Below are 17,888 nucleotides of genomic sequence, written 5' to 3' on the forward strand. Positions count from 1 at the left end.
TATCCATGGGCTTTGCCCATGCACTCATCGTTGGGAAAGCAATAGGCCCCATGCCCTGTAGGGGCTTGGGCTCAAAAAAGTCAATATGGCCAAGACAGCAGCCAGACACCCAAGCATAATCCAGATGTTTTATTGCTAATCTGAGTATCCTCTACCATATCTGACTATCATGCAAGCACGTAGAGTGTGAATGGCCATAGAACCCCCACCTGTAATTACATGACTGCTATCTCATTGTCTGCTCTACAGCTGGAGGGTTAGGGGCCAGTTTCAATGGGGAGGGGGTCACCACGGGTATCACACTCACCCTCCCAAAACTCATTAGCCAATCCGTGATCCCGCCGGAGGATGAATGGGGGCCAATAACAGGTTGTGCCCTCCAGTTCAAGACAGGCGTAGATTTATGTGGCCTATATAAAAAGCCATTAGGGGAGCTGCTGGCATTTTAGGCAGACAATGGGATGGACCTTAATAGCTCGTCTGTACTAATCAAGGTAAAATTCTTTATAGTTGAGATTTTCAATGCAATAGTTAGTCCCTTCTCATTTTCCCAATCAAACTTGTATTTAGAGTTGATTACAGGAGTATAAACATTACTCAGACCTGCATGAATCAGACGTCATTGCTTTCATCTAATCCCGTTTTCACTGCCACTGGTATTTCCCACTGCTCTGTACTTACTTCGTTCTCAAATTTTATTTTCTTAACCAGTAATACACGGAGGATTTGGCAGTGATGTGTAGCCATTTTGGCACAAATGAAAAAAAATCCGCAGTTCACTAGTGTGATCTGCGCTTAGCCACAAGAGGGGCCGGCAGCATGTAGGACTTTGTTGTGATGATGTTTACGGCAACACTGCTAAAATTTTACATGCACAAATAACAAAAGGTTTCCCACTGGTACAAAGAAAAAGTACCCACAATAAATACTCCATCCATCCATTTTCTTCCACTTATCCAGTGCCGGGTCGCGGGGGCAGTCTAAGCAGGGACTCCCAGACATGCCCAAAAATGATTGTTTCATTGATCATTTTTTAATTATGGTGACAGGCCTGGTTGGGGTGGAGCATTCCTTTTATTGTGCCTCCTTTGTCCTTTCTGGAAATATTAAAATGTGAATAAAAGGAAACTAAAACAGGTCAAATGAACATATTGTCCACAACATCTATAGTGTAATCACCTATTGTTCTCTGGTTGGGCACAATTCATTATGTGCGCTCGGGGTTTAATTAGCGTTCTGGTCTGGCCCCTCCCTACGGTGCACTTTCACTACCTCACATCTCTTCACAGTGTGTCTTAATTAGAGGATGCTTTGGGCCGAGCAGATGAAGACAAATCCCTGGAGTGTGTCAGTGCAGTGCCACATCATAAGGCATTCCTCTGTGCAGCTTGTAAATAACACGCCACCAGCACGTACACAAACACATGAGAAAACATGGCCCCAAGTCTGCCTTCTCTCTTAATGAGGAATATTATACTTCCTATTTCCATGAAATTAATAACATCTGTTTAATAGTACAACATCACAATAAATATGCATATGTAGCATGGAAATTGCAAAAGGCTTCAAGTCATAAAATGTTTATGGGCAATAACACGGCAGTTATAACAACATGTTTTTGGCAATTTGGGTGCTCTAACATAGCTCAGTTTTCTATGCAATGTCAGGACTGTTACATCAACAGATACTTCACAAAATAGAAAACAAAAAAAAGAGTAATCTCATTGTTGAAAAAGTCAAGCCAAAATGTTGTCTGCCAAAGTTTAATAAGTTCTCATCTACTCTTCTTTTAAACATTTAGACAGCTGTATATTTTCTGTATTTTTATAAAAGATACATTTAAAATAGTGTTGGAGCACATCAAAGTGTGTCCTTCATCAGAGTGACTTTACAAACAGACTTTCAGTGGCAGCAGAAATAAGGGAGTCTTGTAAAGGGAGCTGATAATATCTAAGGGCAGCAGAGAGCAGAGAAACTGCTACATGAGTTTACTCATAAAACAAGCCATCAAAGCCTCATTCAAAATGGATGAATGGGTGCTTCACAGTGAGCGAACACTACTGTACAGGGATTTCAAAGGCACGCATGCTTCTTGATTACATTCTTGGACATATAAGACTTGTGTCAGTTTAAATCAATACAGAAGTAGCCAGGGTCACCGCAGCCAATCTCACGAATTAATCCTTAATCCCTGGTTTTATCCCACATGTCTCAGTGGTCATCTCTCCTGAGCTTCTGCTGAATAATGTAAAGCGCCTAAGCAAAGGTCAAGTCACATTTCAGCCTGTTGGATACTTTGCCCTTTACCGGGCCTCCTGTTTGTCCTGCATAAGAATGAACACAAACGCTGGCCAAGCATTTGTGATGAAGAGCTGCTGAATACCCATGAACCAGGACAGCACTATTACATCTCCACACTTTTAGCTGTTCGAGCGACGCAGTCACGTGGACTTTCTTTACACAGAGTTTCACCTCAAATCTGCAGCTGAAGGAAAGCAGCCCCCACATATGAGTCACAAACCTGCAGAAGCACAGTTCAAATCCCTCTACTGTCATAAGATTTACCAACATGAGGCGACAATATCAGTACTGCCGCAAAGGTTACTTCATTAAATTTACATTAAAGGATTAACACAGATATGATTTTGTTAGATCAATCTTTTTCAGTATGAACATATTAACCATTGTCCTTATAACACCATTTTTGCCAATACAACTTCTGGTAAACTACAGCTCCTTTATAATTCCATAATAGACCAAAACAGATGATAAAAAAGAGTAGGCTAGGAGCAGAGGCATTCAAATTGCGGTTCTGAAAATATCATAATAATGTCTGGAACTGGAGCATGATTAGACCACATTTTCACCAAACAGACCAGAGACAAAGCAGCACATTTTTCTATAGTCATTTTGTATAAAGCAATTGGTCAGCTATTGACTCAAGCCATACAAAGAACTAACCCGCTAATGCTCTAATAATATGAGTCCCCTGCTTCTTCATGCTCTAATAGCAAATACAAAAACAGCAGAGTTGAATGTCCAGCATATTACCCACACAAAGCCTAATTGGCCACATGCTAACATGTGTAAGCCTAACTGCGTATGAGACAATGCAAATGTTCCAGACACATGTGCTAACAGCCTCTATGGGATAAAGTGACAGCTAATTAGCACAAGGAAAAATACCTTTGGTGGAAATGTCGAGGGGGCACCAGATCAACACAATCAGACTGTGATACCTGAAGTGACCAGGAGAGGGAGCTTCCTTATACGGTCCAAGCAGAGCTGAAGAACTACACTCCTATGACATTTAACTGAGGTGCTAAAAGATGAGGCAAACAAGATGGATTTAAAATAACAGAAATATTTGCTTCCATAAAATAGTTTTTAAAAATAAAGATAGATAATAATACACATCACATCAAATAATGACTGGAGAGTCTATGCATGAGAACAGCACAGTATTTTCAGAAATATTTAAGGGAATTCAATAAAAAAGATACAATTCCCACTGTTTTTATTGCACCACTTTAACAACTAATACACCATAACAACACATTTATCAATGTAGATTAAAATATGACTTTAATATCCACATAAATTAAATAATAATGATAGAAGCATTTATAATGGTCACAACCAATTATTTGTAATAGAATATAGTATGTGTATTTACAAGAAATGAAGTACTTATATGAACTTAAGTCAAAGATTAAAACTAAAACAGATGGTCCTGCCACTCAATCTAAATGTTTATCTTTTTGTCTTACTTCACCATTCACTCACTTTACATCACCGCCCCTATGGAAATCAATAGAGCCATGAGACTACTAGAACAATGGTCCTAACAGAGTAGAGTTTGACCCGTGGACCTAACACATGGACCGTGAATGGAAAGCCACTCTGCTCCGCCATATGGAAGAGACGCAGTGACAGACCCCATTCAGAACATAAAAGAGAAAACCCAGCTTGTGTGTATATGTGACACGTGCGTATGTCCACCTTTTGTCTCAGCAGCTTGCTCCGGACCCTTCCCCATAGCTTGGCCCCCGTGTTGCTATGCCTCTTCAGTACGGGGGTCTGTGGTTGACTGGAAACCAAATTGTGCTGGTTCTGATCAACACAACAGTCCTGCTCCAAACGCTCGCATATGGAGTTCAAGTTTACATCCGCGACTATGATCTCCGTCATCCCAAAGCCGGCGTGGAGATAAGATAGGTGCTGATGTTCCAACCAGGTGTGTCAAAAGGTACAAAAATGGCAAAGACGCTCCCAAGAGTCAGATATTTAAAAAGGAAAAGAGGATATAAGGTAAGAGAGATCCTGTCATGGCAATAGTTAAACTCCAAAATCGGTGAGTTGAAATTTTGATGCTTGTTTTATGGTCAGCAGCCAGCATCTCCTCGCAGTGCGCTCCGGCTTCCACAGCGAGTGAGGTACAGAGCGAGTAGAGAGGAGAGAGGAGAGGGAGAGGAGAGAGCGACAGAGAGAGAGGAAGAGGAGAGGGAGTGCAGAGAGGGGAGGGGGCAGTTGGAGTGAATGAGCTACGCTTGTCACTCCAGATGTGGTTGGACACACCTCCCCCGGACCAAACAAAGCAGAAGGGAAGTTGGAACTGATAAATGAGAATATGAGAAAAACGGTCCATGAGAAAGGATCAGACGAAGCGTGGAATACAGCCAGTACTACACCACACTCACCAAATGAACATGCACGACTCTTATATGGGCTAAGTGAAGTCTAATATAGGCCACACAGAAGATTAATCAGATCATTTTTATTATTATTTGGATCACAATATAAACTAAATAAGGAATTAGACTAGTAAGCTAAAAAGTAATAAAACTTGTCTGCAAAAAATCTGTCAGTTTATGTAACATTAACTTGTCATTCATAAAGCTGGTCACACACTGCCTCTATTAGGAATAACAGGCATGCAAATGAGATGAAGGATTTCACAGTTGTTTGGTCTTTCTGTCAATAATTGTGAATAATAGTAAAATGTTTCTTCTCACAATAATCAAACTATATCTTGCTCTCGACATAAACTCATCATTGGTTGAGCGGTAAGATCCACTAACCCACAAGTTCGCAGAGCAATTACAGCTCCCACAGATGAGTGCTGCTGTTGTGTCCTTGGGCAAGACACTTAACCCACCTTGTCCCCAGTGTCTGTGTACACTTTTTGATGTAAAGGGCTTTGAGTGACTTGAAGGTGGAAAAGCGCTATATAAAATTTCACCATTTTATGATAATGATAAAATATTTACCATAAAACTGAAGAATTATTTTGTATGTTTGCGACAAAAATCTAAATGAACAACTAAATACATGGCATACTCTACTACTCCTTTCTGTGCATTTTTTGGTACAGCAGTTTCCACTTCACCACCCTTTTTCCACGCCTATGATTCTTCCTCCTATCTCATACATACAGTCCATACGTGAGCACTCTCTCTTGAAAGTCTACACATTTTTCCACTACAATGCTTAACCCTGTTCACTCAGCTGTCTTTTGACATTGGGAGCCATTCACACCAACACACACCAACCATAACCTCAGAGACGCTGAGTGAATCTCCATCTTTATTCATAGGATCAATACAGGACTCGCTATGCTTGTCAAAATACATATTAGTCTGGCATGTCTGTCCTCTGCATGGATTCCATTGGGGAATCCAGTGTTAAGGTTAAAGACACAAGAATGCATTTTAAAGTGCTGTATGGTAGTTATGATTCATAACAGGGCGGCGAGCATGCTTTGATTCACGTAGGATTCCCTTAAGTAAAGATGCTCACAATGTTCTTGACCTACTAACATGGGGGGTAACTCTGTTTATGTAAGAGGGGCAATTACCAGCTGAGGTGCAACAATTCATAATTCATAAATGTGTGCACTAAGAATCACCCCGCACTATAATGAAAACTTTAAATTTTAAACTAGTGCATTATATATAACCTCTATAGGAATCTAGTCAGAGGAATACCAGCTAATATTTAAAATGAAAGCAGCTGGTATGTTTTTGTTCACAGTTGCATAACCTATATTGAAGCTTTGTAACTTGACGCGTTCTTTTGGTCATGGTCCTGTACGTATTCCTTATGGCTTTTGGTGAGAAAATATATCTGACACACACTATAGACAGGCAAACTTGAAGCTTCTGGACTGAAATATATCAAATGAAATTATAGCGCATTATGTAACTTGTCTTGCAAAGGGTCCGCCAGCTGTTTGTCTCATTAGTGTTATCGCTTTGCTTAGAATGTTTCACAGTATGGCATTAAACGTCCATCAATCCAACAATCTATTCTGCATTTCTTACGGTTGTAGGTGTAAAGAATAAGAACATACAGTGTGAGCAGAGTCCCCTGTCCACAGATCTGACCAGTAGCTTGACCAGATTGCATCGCCTGCTTAACCTTATAGATATAAATAGGTTCAATAGCAAATAGAAAAGTTACATAGCGTACCTTTAAAAGTTTGACTCAAAGTTGATGCAATCTCAAAATTACATGTTTATTGGATGTTCTTGCCAGTATTGTTGCAAGATAAGTCCCGTCCAACTAACCCAAGATCAGTAAAAAGGAATGAAAAACTTAGAAATGAAGTTTAAGTCAGTTTAAATTAAAAATGATATGGTGCACATTGACAAACTACACTTCGGTTTAATATGTTACTGTGCCAACTGCTGATGATAACGTATGTCTTCTTTCCTTGGAGATAATAAAACCACCATTTTGATTGACTGCTTCAATTTCGCCGGCAGTCCATATGTAACTTGTCACCTTATCTCACAGTTTCTCTGCTCATCTGGTCCCGCGGTGCCTTCTACTGAAGCAGGCACTACAAAACCACAGTCTAACATATGGGCCAATGGCTGCTCTGTGGCCGAGATAAATACAGAGAAGAGACAGGAAAATCAAACAGGACATCATGTATGCACGTCGGACATTACAACTGACAGAACACAGCTATCCACAACTTCCACCAAAGCCTCACCACAAAGACTATTTTTAACCTTCCATGAAACATCCACACTCTGCGTCACTGCTCGCAAAAGAATGTCTGGGAAAAGTTTGGGTCAGATCTGGGAGAGGGTCAAGAAAAACCCATGATGATATTCTTAGGTTAGGATGACAAAGACGGCAAACATCACTTTTTAGTTTGAAAGTTATATCCAGACCATTTTTGCTAACACTGCATTCATCAAAAGCTGCTAGACAGACTTATGGATGCAACCGCTGCATTAGATTGAGTTAAAATTTCTGTGAGTCAGCTGTATGATTTGTGCCATCACCAAAATACAAAAATGATTGCACTTAAACTATTAATAGGCCACGAAATGTGATATACTGTGTCAGAAAATTCTCTTTATTGAGTGATTAGCTGGTAGCCTACTAATAAGTGTAACAGACCCATGTACTGAACAATAAAAATAATAATAATATAATGCTACACTTATTTTTCATATTATACAAACCAGCCGTGGAATAATTCCTAAATTCAAACATGGATCTATAATAAGAACTGGATAAGACACTCCCCCTCTGTCCCCGGGCGAGATTGACTAGTGGCCGATCTATAAGTACTGCGGTTCCCGGGAGCTCCTTCTCAGCAAGAATTCTCCCATAGAGCGCAATTAATTTTTTGGGAATTCAAACTGCCCGTGTTCAGCTGACAGGACATCCACTGTTTACACAAAGGTCGGATTTTGTAGGTCTTCTTCTATATTTTCATACCATCAACTTTTTAAAATTTTTAGCTTTGTAAGACTTAGCTTAGCCCCACTCTAGCAGCAATCAATTAGTCAGAACTGATCACGCGGTGCAAGTTTCGGATGTCACATGTTTGCTGCGCTAGGCCAATATTCTGGAAGAAAGAAAAAATCATTTCTGGCATTTCACAGCAATCAAAACAATACCGCGCCATCTTTTGTTCATCTTCCAGATCTTATTATACTTCAAACCACATTTTTTTGCAAGTACAAATCATACAATAACCATTATCACCATAAAACATCTATGGCAGACTATAAAACTAAGCTACCAGACAGACGTACAGTTAAGGGTAATCCAGGTTCTATATATTTGTGGGTCAAGCAAAGTCCAACACGCCACAGTGCATCAGATCGGGCCATTGCACACAAAGCCATCCTGTACATTCACATACAGTTGACTTCCTGTGTTCATGCTTTATTTATGGCGCTAAAACATACCTTATACAAGCAGACACGTTAACCTAGAATGCAGAAAGTTCAAACTAGTTTATGGTAGATGCAAACGTTTGTTTCACAGAGATTTTGAGGCATTTCTGCAAATGAAAAAAATACATTGGTTGTAGCATGTGGGGCGGGAATGATAAAAGAGGAAAAGAACGGGGAGGAGGGGTTCAGATAAGATTAAGAGTTCTTGTGGGAATGGGGGACGACATGAAAGTAAAGCAGTAATTAGCACACGAGGTAATCCTTGAGAAGTTTTTACGGTGATGGGTTTGAGGCTAAAGACAGAAGTTAACACACTTACAGTAGGTCATGACTGAACCTGGGAAAACCCGTTGGCATGTTCTCAAATTGTCTGGGTGGGTTGACTCCTGTTTGTCCCTCTTAATCTAAAACAAGTAATATAGGCAAAATCCTCCAGCTCAAAATCTAGAGATGGGACTATAAATTAGGAATTAACCTTAATCTAATAACACTAAATACAAAAACAATAAAAATGGCACTCTTCTTTGCACTTTCTTCACACTTTGGCTTTGAGGATGATTCTCCTATATTAAAATATTTTCAAGATGCAATGCGTAACTTTTCTGGTGGAGCCTACTTGTCTCCATGGAGAAGTTATCATTTTTACTGTAATGTTCCACAGTACTGCATTATATCTGCCTTGATTTATTTCATTACCTGTGTTTTTATTACTACACTTAAAATCATCCATTCTTATTGTGAGGGGGCCGCTCCTCCACAGATGTGACCTGTAACTTGGCCTGGTCATGCCTGATGATGATTGGCTTATCTCCATGGAAACAGGTAAGTTTAAAACCATACTGTGGAACATTCCAGCAAAGCAGTTACAGCTCTATGTAAACAAACAGGAGGCAGAAACACCACCAGAAAAGTTACATATTGTACCTTTAACAAAATGAAAAGTATTGTTAGTCACTAAAATGAAATGCTTAATTGATACAACACATGCTCCCAGAAATAACAACAAACTGTTAATGTTTTTGGTTGACATAAACTGCAGATGTTTGTATAAAGATAAATGCACTTTGACTGCTAACACTGAACGCTACAACACTCATCTACATCCCAGTTCCCATCCTTTGCTGTGTTCATTAACAACATGGATCGACTGGGACTGCTCCATATTCATGCTCTAGTCTGGGAGCTGTTAAATTGATCGCTAATTTATCTGGTGCTCGTGAAGCTCTGTGTGATTGGCGGTCTCAGGATCGACTCAATCTCGGCTCTTGTCAGGTTCGAAGTGGTAACCAGGAGCCTCTCGGACCCTCCCCCCGGTGTCTGGTCATATGGAGCAGTTTTATAGGTCCTATACCACCCAGTCCATGTATAATTAAGAACAAGGGCTGCTTCTGATGTCACAGCAAAAGCACTCAGCCATCTGCTCCCTGGCTTCCACCACATAATTGTGAATATCATGCTTTTTTATATGAAATTTATCAAAAAATTTTAATCGAGGACCTCTGCAGCTCCAGGCTTTATTTATTGTCAAAGATGACAAAGTGCCATTGTGTACCCTCCAATATCACAAAGGATTCTCGACACCTCGGGCAGTGTGGGAGCAGATAAATCCATCACAACACACTTTATATGAGGCCCCCCCCTAAGCCATTTTGGGAACCACTGTAGTTGGAGCCACACAATAGCGTGCATTCTCGTGGCATCACATTTAGGATCCCTATAGTTTAAAATTTAGCTGGAGGTCGGCATTCTATGGTGGAATTTTCTGTCAGACTGCAGAACTGCTGATCTGCTTTATGGTTAATATTAGGGATGAACCAATCCAGCTTTTTCCAGACCCAATACTGATTTCAATACTATAGTTTTCAGTATCTACTGATACCCAAAATTAACTGAGAGCAGTGCAGAAACTGAAAACACCATTAATTTTCTTTAAACATAAATAAAATATGAAAAAACTCCCAACTGTGCTATGTAGCTGTGATTTACCTTTCAAGTAACAGAACAACGTTAAATACAAATTCAAACATTATGAGACTTTCTGGGTCAACTATGACTAGTAAATTATCTTAATACACCAATTTATATGCCCAACCAGAATATCAGCTCCGATCCAGCTGTGTTTGCAGGATCTGTGCCAATTTCCGGTGCCAGTATCAGAAGGGCGCATCTTATTTAATATCTCTGCAATTACTGGACTTATTCAAATGAAACAAACTCGCACAAAGCACAAACGTCTTCTCTGTCAGTATAAATAAACAATAGAAAAAGAAAATTATTTTTAAGGACAGCCAGTTTTCAACTCCAAAGATGTGATTGTTGTCAGATGAAAGGATTTTAAGACATAAGATTGATATTTGTTAGGGACTGTATCCATGAGCCTGCTATAATGATAAGCTTGTGGATTTCTAGTTTGGATATTACTTCAAAAACAGTACATCCCCCATAGAGTTGTATGGACCACATATGACCACATCAACTTCAGGAACGTGAACACAACCTATTGTGGGTGCTTTGGAGGGAGGGTCCTTGTGGGTGTAGTAGTACTGAGAGAGTGGGAGTGTGGGTAGAGTGGGGAAGCTACGCCTTAGGGTGCAGTGCGGATAATTCCTGCTTCACTTTTATGTGTTTGAGAGCGGCATCTCCTCCAGTTTTTCCACATGCTCCATCATCACTTATTAACCATGTTCAGGACAGAAATAGATTTTACCAGCACCGGACATTTTGTGTGTGGGGGTTATAATGGAAATGTATAGGGACTTAAAGATGCTACAATGCAAATGTGTGAACTGAGTAATAGTTAAGAGTGTTAAAGTGGACCTGTCTGACTCTGAGTAATCTTTATTTGCTATATTCAAGATGTCATTGCTCCAATCAATCCCCGTTTTCACCACCACCAGTATATACCCACAGCTCTGCATTTTTATTTTCTTAATCAGTGATACACATATGTTTTGGCAGTGCTCTTCATTGTGATGATGTTTACAGCAACATTATCTTTCACTGAGCACTGCAATTTTCTAACGCAAAAACCTGTTGCTTTTATAAAGTAATTTATTTTAGATCAATATTGCAATTTAAAATGTCCAAATTACAACATCCACGGGTGTCATAAATTATAGCTAAATAACAGACACACGTACAATGTCTGGAAAAGGGGGCAGATAATATAAAATTGCTGTTTTTTCTGCTCCCTTTCAATTATTTCTTGTATGTTTAACTTTAAGACACAGTTGATGTTGATCCTACTTTATGAATGAAATGAAATAATAAAAAAATATTTTAGACTATTTTAGTAGTAACTATACTAACTCAAAAACAAAGAAATGGTTTATAGTATAATGGTTTTGTTCTCAATAACAGAATGAAAATGTTTCTCTATATTAATATTTTAAGTGTATTATTTTTAGCATGACATTTTATATTACCATATCACATTTTTAAGTCATAAATTACTTCTGCATGCTACTGTAGCAGATAAACATGATGCAATATCCAGACTTAAAGGAGTAACTAAAATTCAAGATGGCCACATTCTGTCCTCACTTTAATGCCCTGATCATGATTCTTCTGCTGTTTGTTCCCTCTGCTAATTGAGATGTTTGCCACTCGCCTGTGGATCATTTATCACAGTAATACTTTATTGTGATTAGATTATCATTTAAGTCAGTGAGTTTTGTAACAAATTTGTCACCCAGTATATTAACCATAAATATACAAAATTACCATATGAAATTAGATATTCTGCACAGCTCTAGCGGATATTAATGAAGTCATAGATACAGCACGCACATGATGTGTTTTTAGTACACAAAAAGCATGCTCAGTAGAGTTAACACGGCAAACTGCAATCACAACTGATCCAACCATTGGCAACAAATACTTTAGAAGAAACAGGCAAAAAGCCCATTTGCAATTAGAGCAGTGATGCTAAATTAGCTCATTTAAAACTTCAAACGTGACAATTTAAAGACAAATCAGTACTTATTGTGATTGTGTCTACTATAGCTATAATCTATGACATCTGTGGGTCATTATGATTTGCACATTTTAAATTGCAATATTAATCTAAAATTCTCTCCCATGTTAGAGAACTGCAGTGCCCAATGGGACCTGACGTCGCTGTAAATGTCATCACACCAGAGTTAACTAGATAGCTGCAGATCACGCTAGCGTGCAGCAGATTGTTTTTCATTTGTACCAAAATGACTGCCAAATCCTCCATTCATCACTTTGTTTTCCAATTTTATTTTTTATTTTTTAATTTTCTTAATCTGTAAGTACAGAGCAGAGGACGTATGCCTGAGGTGGTGAAAATGGGGACTGACTGGCAATATGGAGTCTTCAAAATAAGCAACTAAAGATTGTTCAAACTTGCACACATCACTCCAAATACAACTTCAGGTGAGTAAATTGTGAGGGGAAACCTCTACAATATGTTTAAAAGTTCTAAGTTAATTTTGCATACTAGGTCTGCTTTAAGACAATAATCCAAATGCAGGGTCTATAGAGACAAAACGGTCATAAAGTTCACCATCACCTCAGATGACCAGGACTGACTCTGGATGGAGCTTGCGTGTTAACAGCTGTCCCCAGTGACAGGCTTGAGCAGTGTAGGTGAATAAGTTATTCTAGATTGCTCATATGGAAGAAATGCAAAGTGAAAATTGTTGTCTGCTATGATTATCGTGTAGCCCATTCCACAATCAACTTAGCTTAGAAGCATTCTGATTCATGACAGACAGGTTTTGGAGAAGCAAAATCTCTCCATGTCTCCAGTTGCTATTAGAGAAAAGGCAGTAACTACATTTGTATTTGAGAACACATAAGACGCTAGGTAGCATCACCAGTGGCTACTCAAAGCACAATCCTGCATAATCCACTGTTCCATTATTCAAACCAATGTACAAGAGAATAGAAAGAATATCCTGTCTAAGTGTTTGCACATGTGCAAAATTATGGGAGTTCATCATTTATTTTTCCAGGACTGAGTGTAGTTGTACGCATACATTTCCAATTTGTGAAGAGGTACGGGGCAGAAGTGCAAAGATACGAGGGACCGTACTGGATTAAGGATACAGGCTGGAGTTGTTAAACTAGAGGTTATATATTTTAAAACTGTTTGCAGTGATCTAAAGTTATTCCTCACTTACCTTATGCATTCCAACCATTGTAATTATCCACCATGATGAGTTTGCAAGAGCTTTTCACAGAGACCAGAGCAGAGGTTTACGATGACGGTAAAGCTAACAACTAGCAGGCTGATGTGCACTTCCTGATTATCGGTCAATAAAGCACTTTATAATTAGATACAGACAGCGTTCAGTGGCTTATAAAATATATCTGTACTGGGGTAATACAAACTGCTCAAATATATGAGGGAAAAAATCAGTTACAGTGCCTTTAAGAGGTTTTCTTCTCACAGCTTTTAGTGTTACTTAACAAATCATATCAGAAGTGACTTGATGTAACTCTATGCACTCAGCCAGTCTTGGTGCTGTACCATGTATCTGACTGGGACAACTCTACATCTACTTGACCCATTTCCATCAACTGTGGCGACGAGTAGACAAGCCGGCCTCTCTGGACCGGTTTTGAATTATTCACCCCGAGAGTAACGGCCCGGCTCCGCGGACGCAGTCACCTGGAAGATCGGGCAAACTGGAGCACGGAACTGCTTCGGATGAGATAAGGAAGTATTATGCAATGCCGTGAAAGAACTACGGAACAAAGCCCAAGTGTGTAAAACAAATTCAAATCAACTAAAGCTCACTTCAGCACTAAAACTGTCAGGTTAAGTGATTTTGTATTGGGGATAACAACACTGTATAATGAAGACATGCGAAAGCCATCATGAAAAATCCACTTTTGTTAGCTTGTGCATTTTTGTCTGGCTACAAAACTGGGTCAGCTATTCTCTTAATTAATTCATGCTCTCCCCCCACTTTTCTGTGCCTAAACCGATAACCAGTTAAAGGGGTGGGGAGAGAATACTATTAGAAAACACAGCAAAGGGTCAGAACCTCATTACAAGGTGAAGAAGCCATCAAGAGCTAAGTGGGAAATCAATCTACTGTATCAATCAATGGACACTCTATCAGGCCATGTGGTGTGATGGGATTGGGACTGGTTTAGAGGCCGTGGGGGCGGCTTTAGAGGACTGCCTCAGGCTTAGAGAGGAGCAGGAGGTAAACAAAAGCTGATAATGTGCCATCTTGTGCCGTGTATCCCTCAATCAAACAGAAAGCAAAGGAGATTTTAACACTTTCAACAAAGTCAGATTTGATTTGTCAATGGGGAAACCAAGAGAAAACATTGGATTATTGTAAATTCAATTTAGACTTGTTTACTTGGAGTACAAAAGGAGAAAAAGTATGATATAAAGTGTGCTGTTTTAGATTACATTGGTCTGGTATACATATATTGACAAATATTAAAAAAAGTATTGTCATAATATTTTCTAAATATATTTTGATACTAAGTAAAATGTTTGATACTCAATGTTTATTTCAATACTACAATGATAATTAAAAACTGGCTCCTGCGGCTCAGAGAATAGACTTTAAAGCAGCTCTGTTTGTCTACACATCTCTCCATGGTCTAGCACCAAAGTACATTTCCGACATGTTAGTGCCATATGAACCATCTCACACTCTGAGGACTTCAGGGACCGGCCTCCTGCTGGTGCCCAGAGTCAGGACTAAACATGGGGAATCAGTGTTTCAGATTTGTGAAGCTAAAACCTGGAACAATCTTCCTGAAGATGTGAGTCAGGCCTCTACTTTGATAATGTAAGTCCAGGCTCAAAATGGTTCTGTTTAGCTGAAGGTTCTCTTCTGATTATTTCTGATTATTTATATTTTGATTTGTTTGTATTGGTATCTGGTTTATTTATTTTTTGACAACCTCAAACAAAAATCTATCGACTAAAATCTAAATATATTACAATGTATAGGTAAATGTCTAAAAGTTGTACATTAGATCACATTGTTACTGATGAAGTATAATTTACTGTAAATGCGATTGCTTGACAGATGCAGCCACTTTCCCTGTAGTGTGAAAGTGAAGTAATCAATCCCAGTAGCTCTGAAGCTGCCCCTCTCTTTTCAAGCATCATTGGTTAAAGAGCAGTGCCCAGAGAGGAGATACAAATAAGCAGGGATGTAACCAACCCAACAACTCCCCCACAGCCCCATGCGCCATTATACAACGCACATTACATAAGTCTAACAGTTTGTCACACTAAAAAAAAAATCACATCTACAGTGCCCTCCCACGCACACACCTACTCAGCACTTTGGATCCAGGTACAGCCATTTCAACAAAATTTAATACTTATGCCATTTTGGAAAACAGATGAATTTCTAGGGTTATGTAACAAATCGATACAAAGAAAATAACTGGAAATTTTGGTGTGTGGATATTTTGTTTTAGAGATGAGATTTAATGCTTTGAGGTATTTAGTATAACATGAATTTGACATTTTGTTCAGTATACACAATGTATCGATCTAAACAACTTCATAAAAATAACTGGTCCATTGATTTCCTCTTCCAAACGGCAGAAGCAATAGCATCTTCTCAGGGGCATTTTACAATTACAAGCAGTAGGTTTTCTATCAATAATCTTTAAATGACTATGCAACATTTTAATAGATAGAGCAGTCAGTGGAGATAGGGGGGAAGTGAAAACTAACATTTTCTGACCACTCAAGCCAGGACAATACCGTATTACTCAAACATCCGTGAATAAATCAAGATATAACTCTGAGTAAGTTAATGATGAGGAAACACCACAACAAAATATTACAAAAAATGTCCCCTTTTAAGATGATTGAACATAATTATCTATATTTGGTTTAGTCTTGTTGTAGTTAGAAGTTTGGCAAAGTCATGGCTCATGCTCTGGTTGTGCCCTGGCTTGAGTTTGATTTAGTTTTGGTTTGGTTCTGATCATTCTCCATCCATTATAGAAAATACTTTGAATTTAAGCTAAATATTGAACCTAGTTGTAAACAGCAGGATAATCATGGTAGCACTGTCTATTACATAATACACTCATTTGGAATTTCGACATCGAGGTTATTGCACTGAATGGTGAGAAAGTATGAAGTAATATATTAATTACTGCAGCTTGTTACATCTGCTTAGAGTCAGGTTCCACTATAAACACTGCATAACCACAATGGCACTGACCTCATCTTCTACAGCTGTCAGCTCACATGAAAACAATTACCTCACCGATGGTTGAATTTGGAGAGCTAAAAGAATGCTTAACCTTAGGACGGGCCAGGGGTTCCAAGTATTTTAAGAAGTAAAACATTGTTGCAAAAAACAACAATGAAGAGGTTAAATTATCAGCCTTGTATATATCATTCTAACCATATGTTGACATGCACTTATGTAATTTGTTTGTATAGGACTTGGCAGGTTAAAACAAACACCTGGCAACAACGACCATCAGATTTCCAGTAAAACAATGCATTTTCTACAAAGTAATGAAGAAAATTTAAATGTGTGCAATCTGCAGTGATGTGATGAAAGGGGCTGTGGTCAGTAGACTAGTTCTTAAGTGTTCAAATATTTTGTACAGTACACTCAGGAAAGGGTCTCCTCCCCTCCTCTGGGACAGGAAGTCATAAAGCAGGATCAAAAGCATGCCACCTCTGCACCATGTATGAATGGCACCAGGTCACTAGCAGAAAGCAAGATGACTGACCAATGAAAAGGAAGAAAGAAGATGTGAAAAAACAATGCAGAATAATAACAAGCTTGTTGTTTTCCATTTTTGTTTCAACATTAGCGACTTAGCCTGTAGATCACATACAGGGATAATTAAGTCATACAAGCTTCGACTATACAGGCATCTTTCATCATCAGTTGCTCTGCTGTTACTTGCTGAATTTTGAATTATTTATAAAAGCTTTTTTTTTGGATATAATGTTCAGATTTCAGTTCTATGCAATGTGAGAAAGAGCACACACCACTCCTGATTTGAGGTGAAACTTGAAAAACAGAACAAGCTCATTTTAAAGGGTTTGCAGCAGTCCCAACGTGTTCCTCACTCTTTTAATGCATTCCTAGCACTGTAATTACTCACTGTGGTGAGTTTATAAGCACGTTTGATAACTTTCAGAGGCCAGAGTGGATTTTGCTGTCACTGTAATGCTAACAAGCACTAGCTAATCACTTCTGGTTCGCAAATGCTATAAATGCTTTTTAATTAGATGCAGACAACACACAGAGTCTCATTTTGACAATATAAGCCACTTTTGCAATATATATGTAATGCTGCAAAAAAAAAGTTACTTTATTGTAGATGAAATAAAATTGGGTACAAACTCTTTTAATGGAGCCATGGGCAGTCTTCCCAAGACTACATGGTGCACCACTGCATCCAAAGGTCAAAGGTTATAGACTAGACAAGGACTCATGCTTTTAGCCCTATTTTTGGATATGTTCTTTCCTGTTCTTTAAATGTCTACTGAACCGTGGGAAGAGGAATATTACTACACAAAATTACCCAGCCAGCAGTTTTCATACACATTTGTAAACCTACATCTGCTCCACTTCTTGACTCACCAACCCGTGATGCTTAAATCACTACAGGGCGCTGGGGCAATGTGAGAGCAACACTGTTACATAGAAACGTGCAAACCCAAAAATAACAGCTGCAGCACCCGAAGCT

General features: G+C 38.9%; 1 protein-coding gene across 4 annotated transcripts in view; it reads right to left on the minus strand.

Annotated features, from left to right (window-relative positions):
* Positions 1-17,888, minus strand: part of abr (ABR activator of RhoGEF and GTPase) — a 124,975-nt gene that overhangs the window by 11,579 nt on the left and 95,508 nt on the right. The window contains exon 1 of one of the 4 annotated variants that reach the window (XM_033977868.2): positions 4,003-4,426. The exons of the other annotated variants lie outside the window; for them this stretch is intronic. Within the exon in view, the coding sequence (XP_033833759.1) occupies positions 4,003-4,191 (189 nt within the window). The 5' untranslated portion in view covers positions 4,192-4,426. Of the gene's footprint in view, positions 1-4,002; positions 4,427-17,888 lie in introns of those variants that run through there. 4 annotated transcript variants of the gene reach the window in all.

Source organism: Periophthalmus magnuspinnatus, chromosome 14, assembly GCF_009829125.3.
Source record: "Periophthalmus magnuspinnatus isolate fPerMag1 chromosome 14, fPerMag1.2.pri, whole genome shotgun sequence".
NCBI classification, from domain to species: Eukaryota; Metazoa; Chordata; class Actinopteri; order Gobiiformes; family Gobiidae; genus Periophthalmus; species Periophthalmus magnuspinnatus.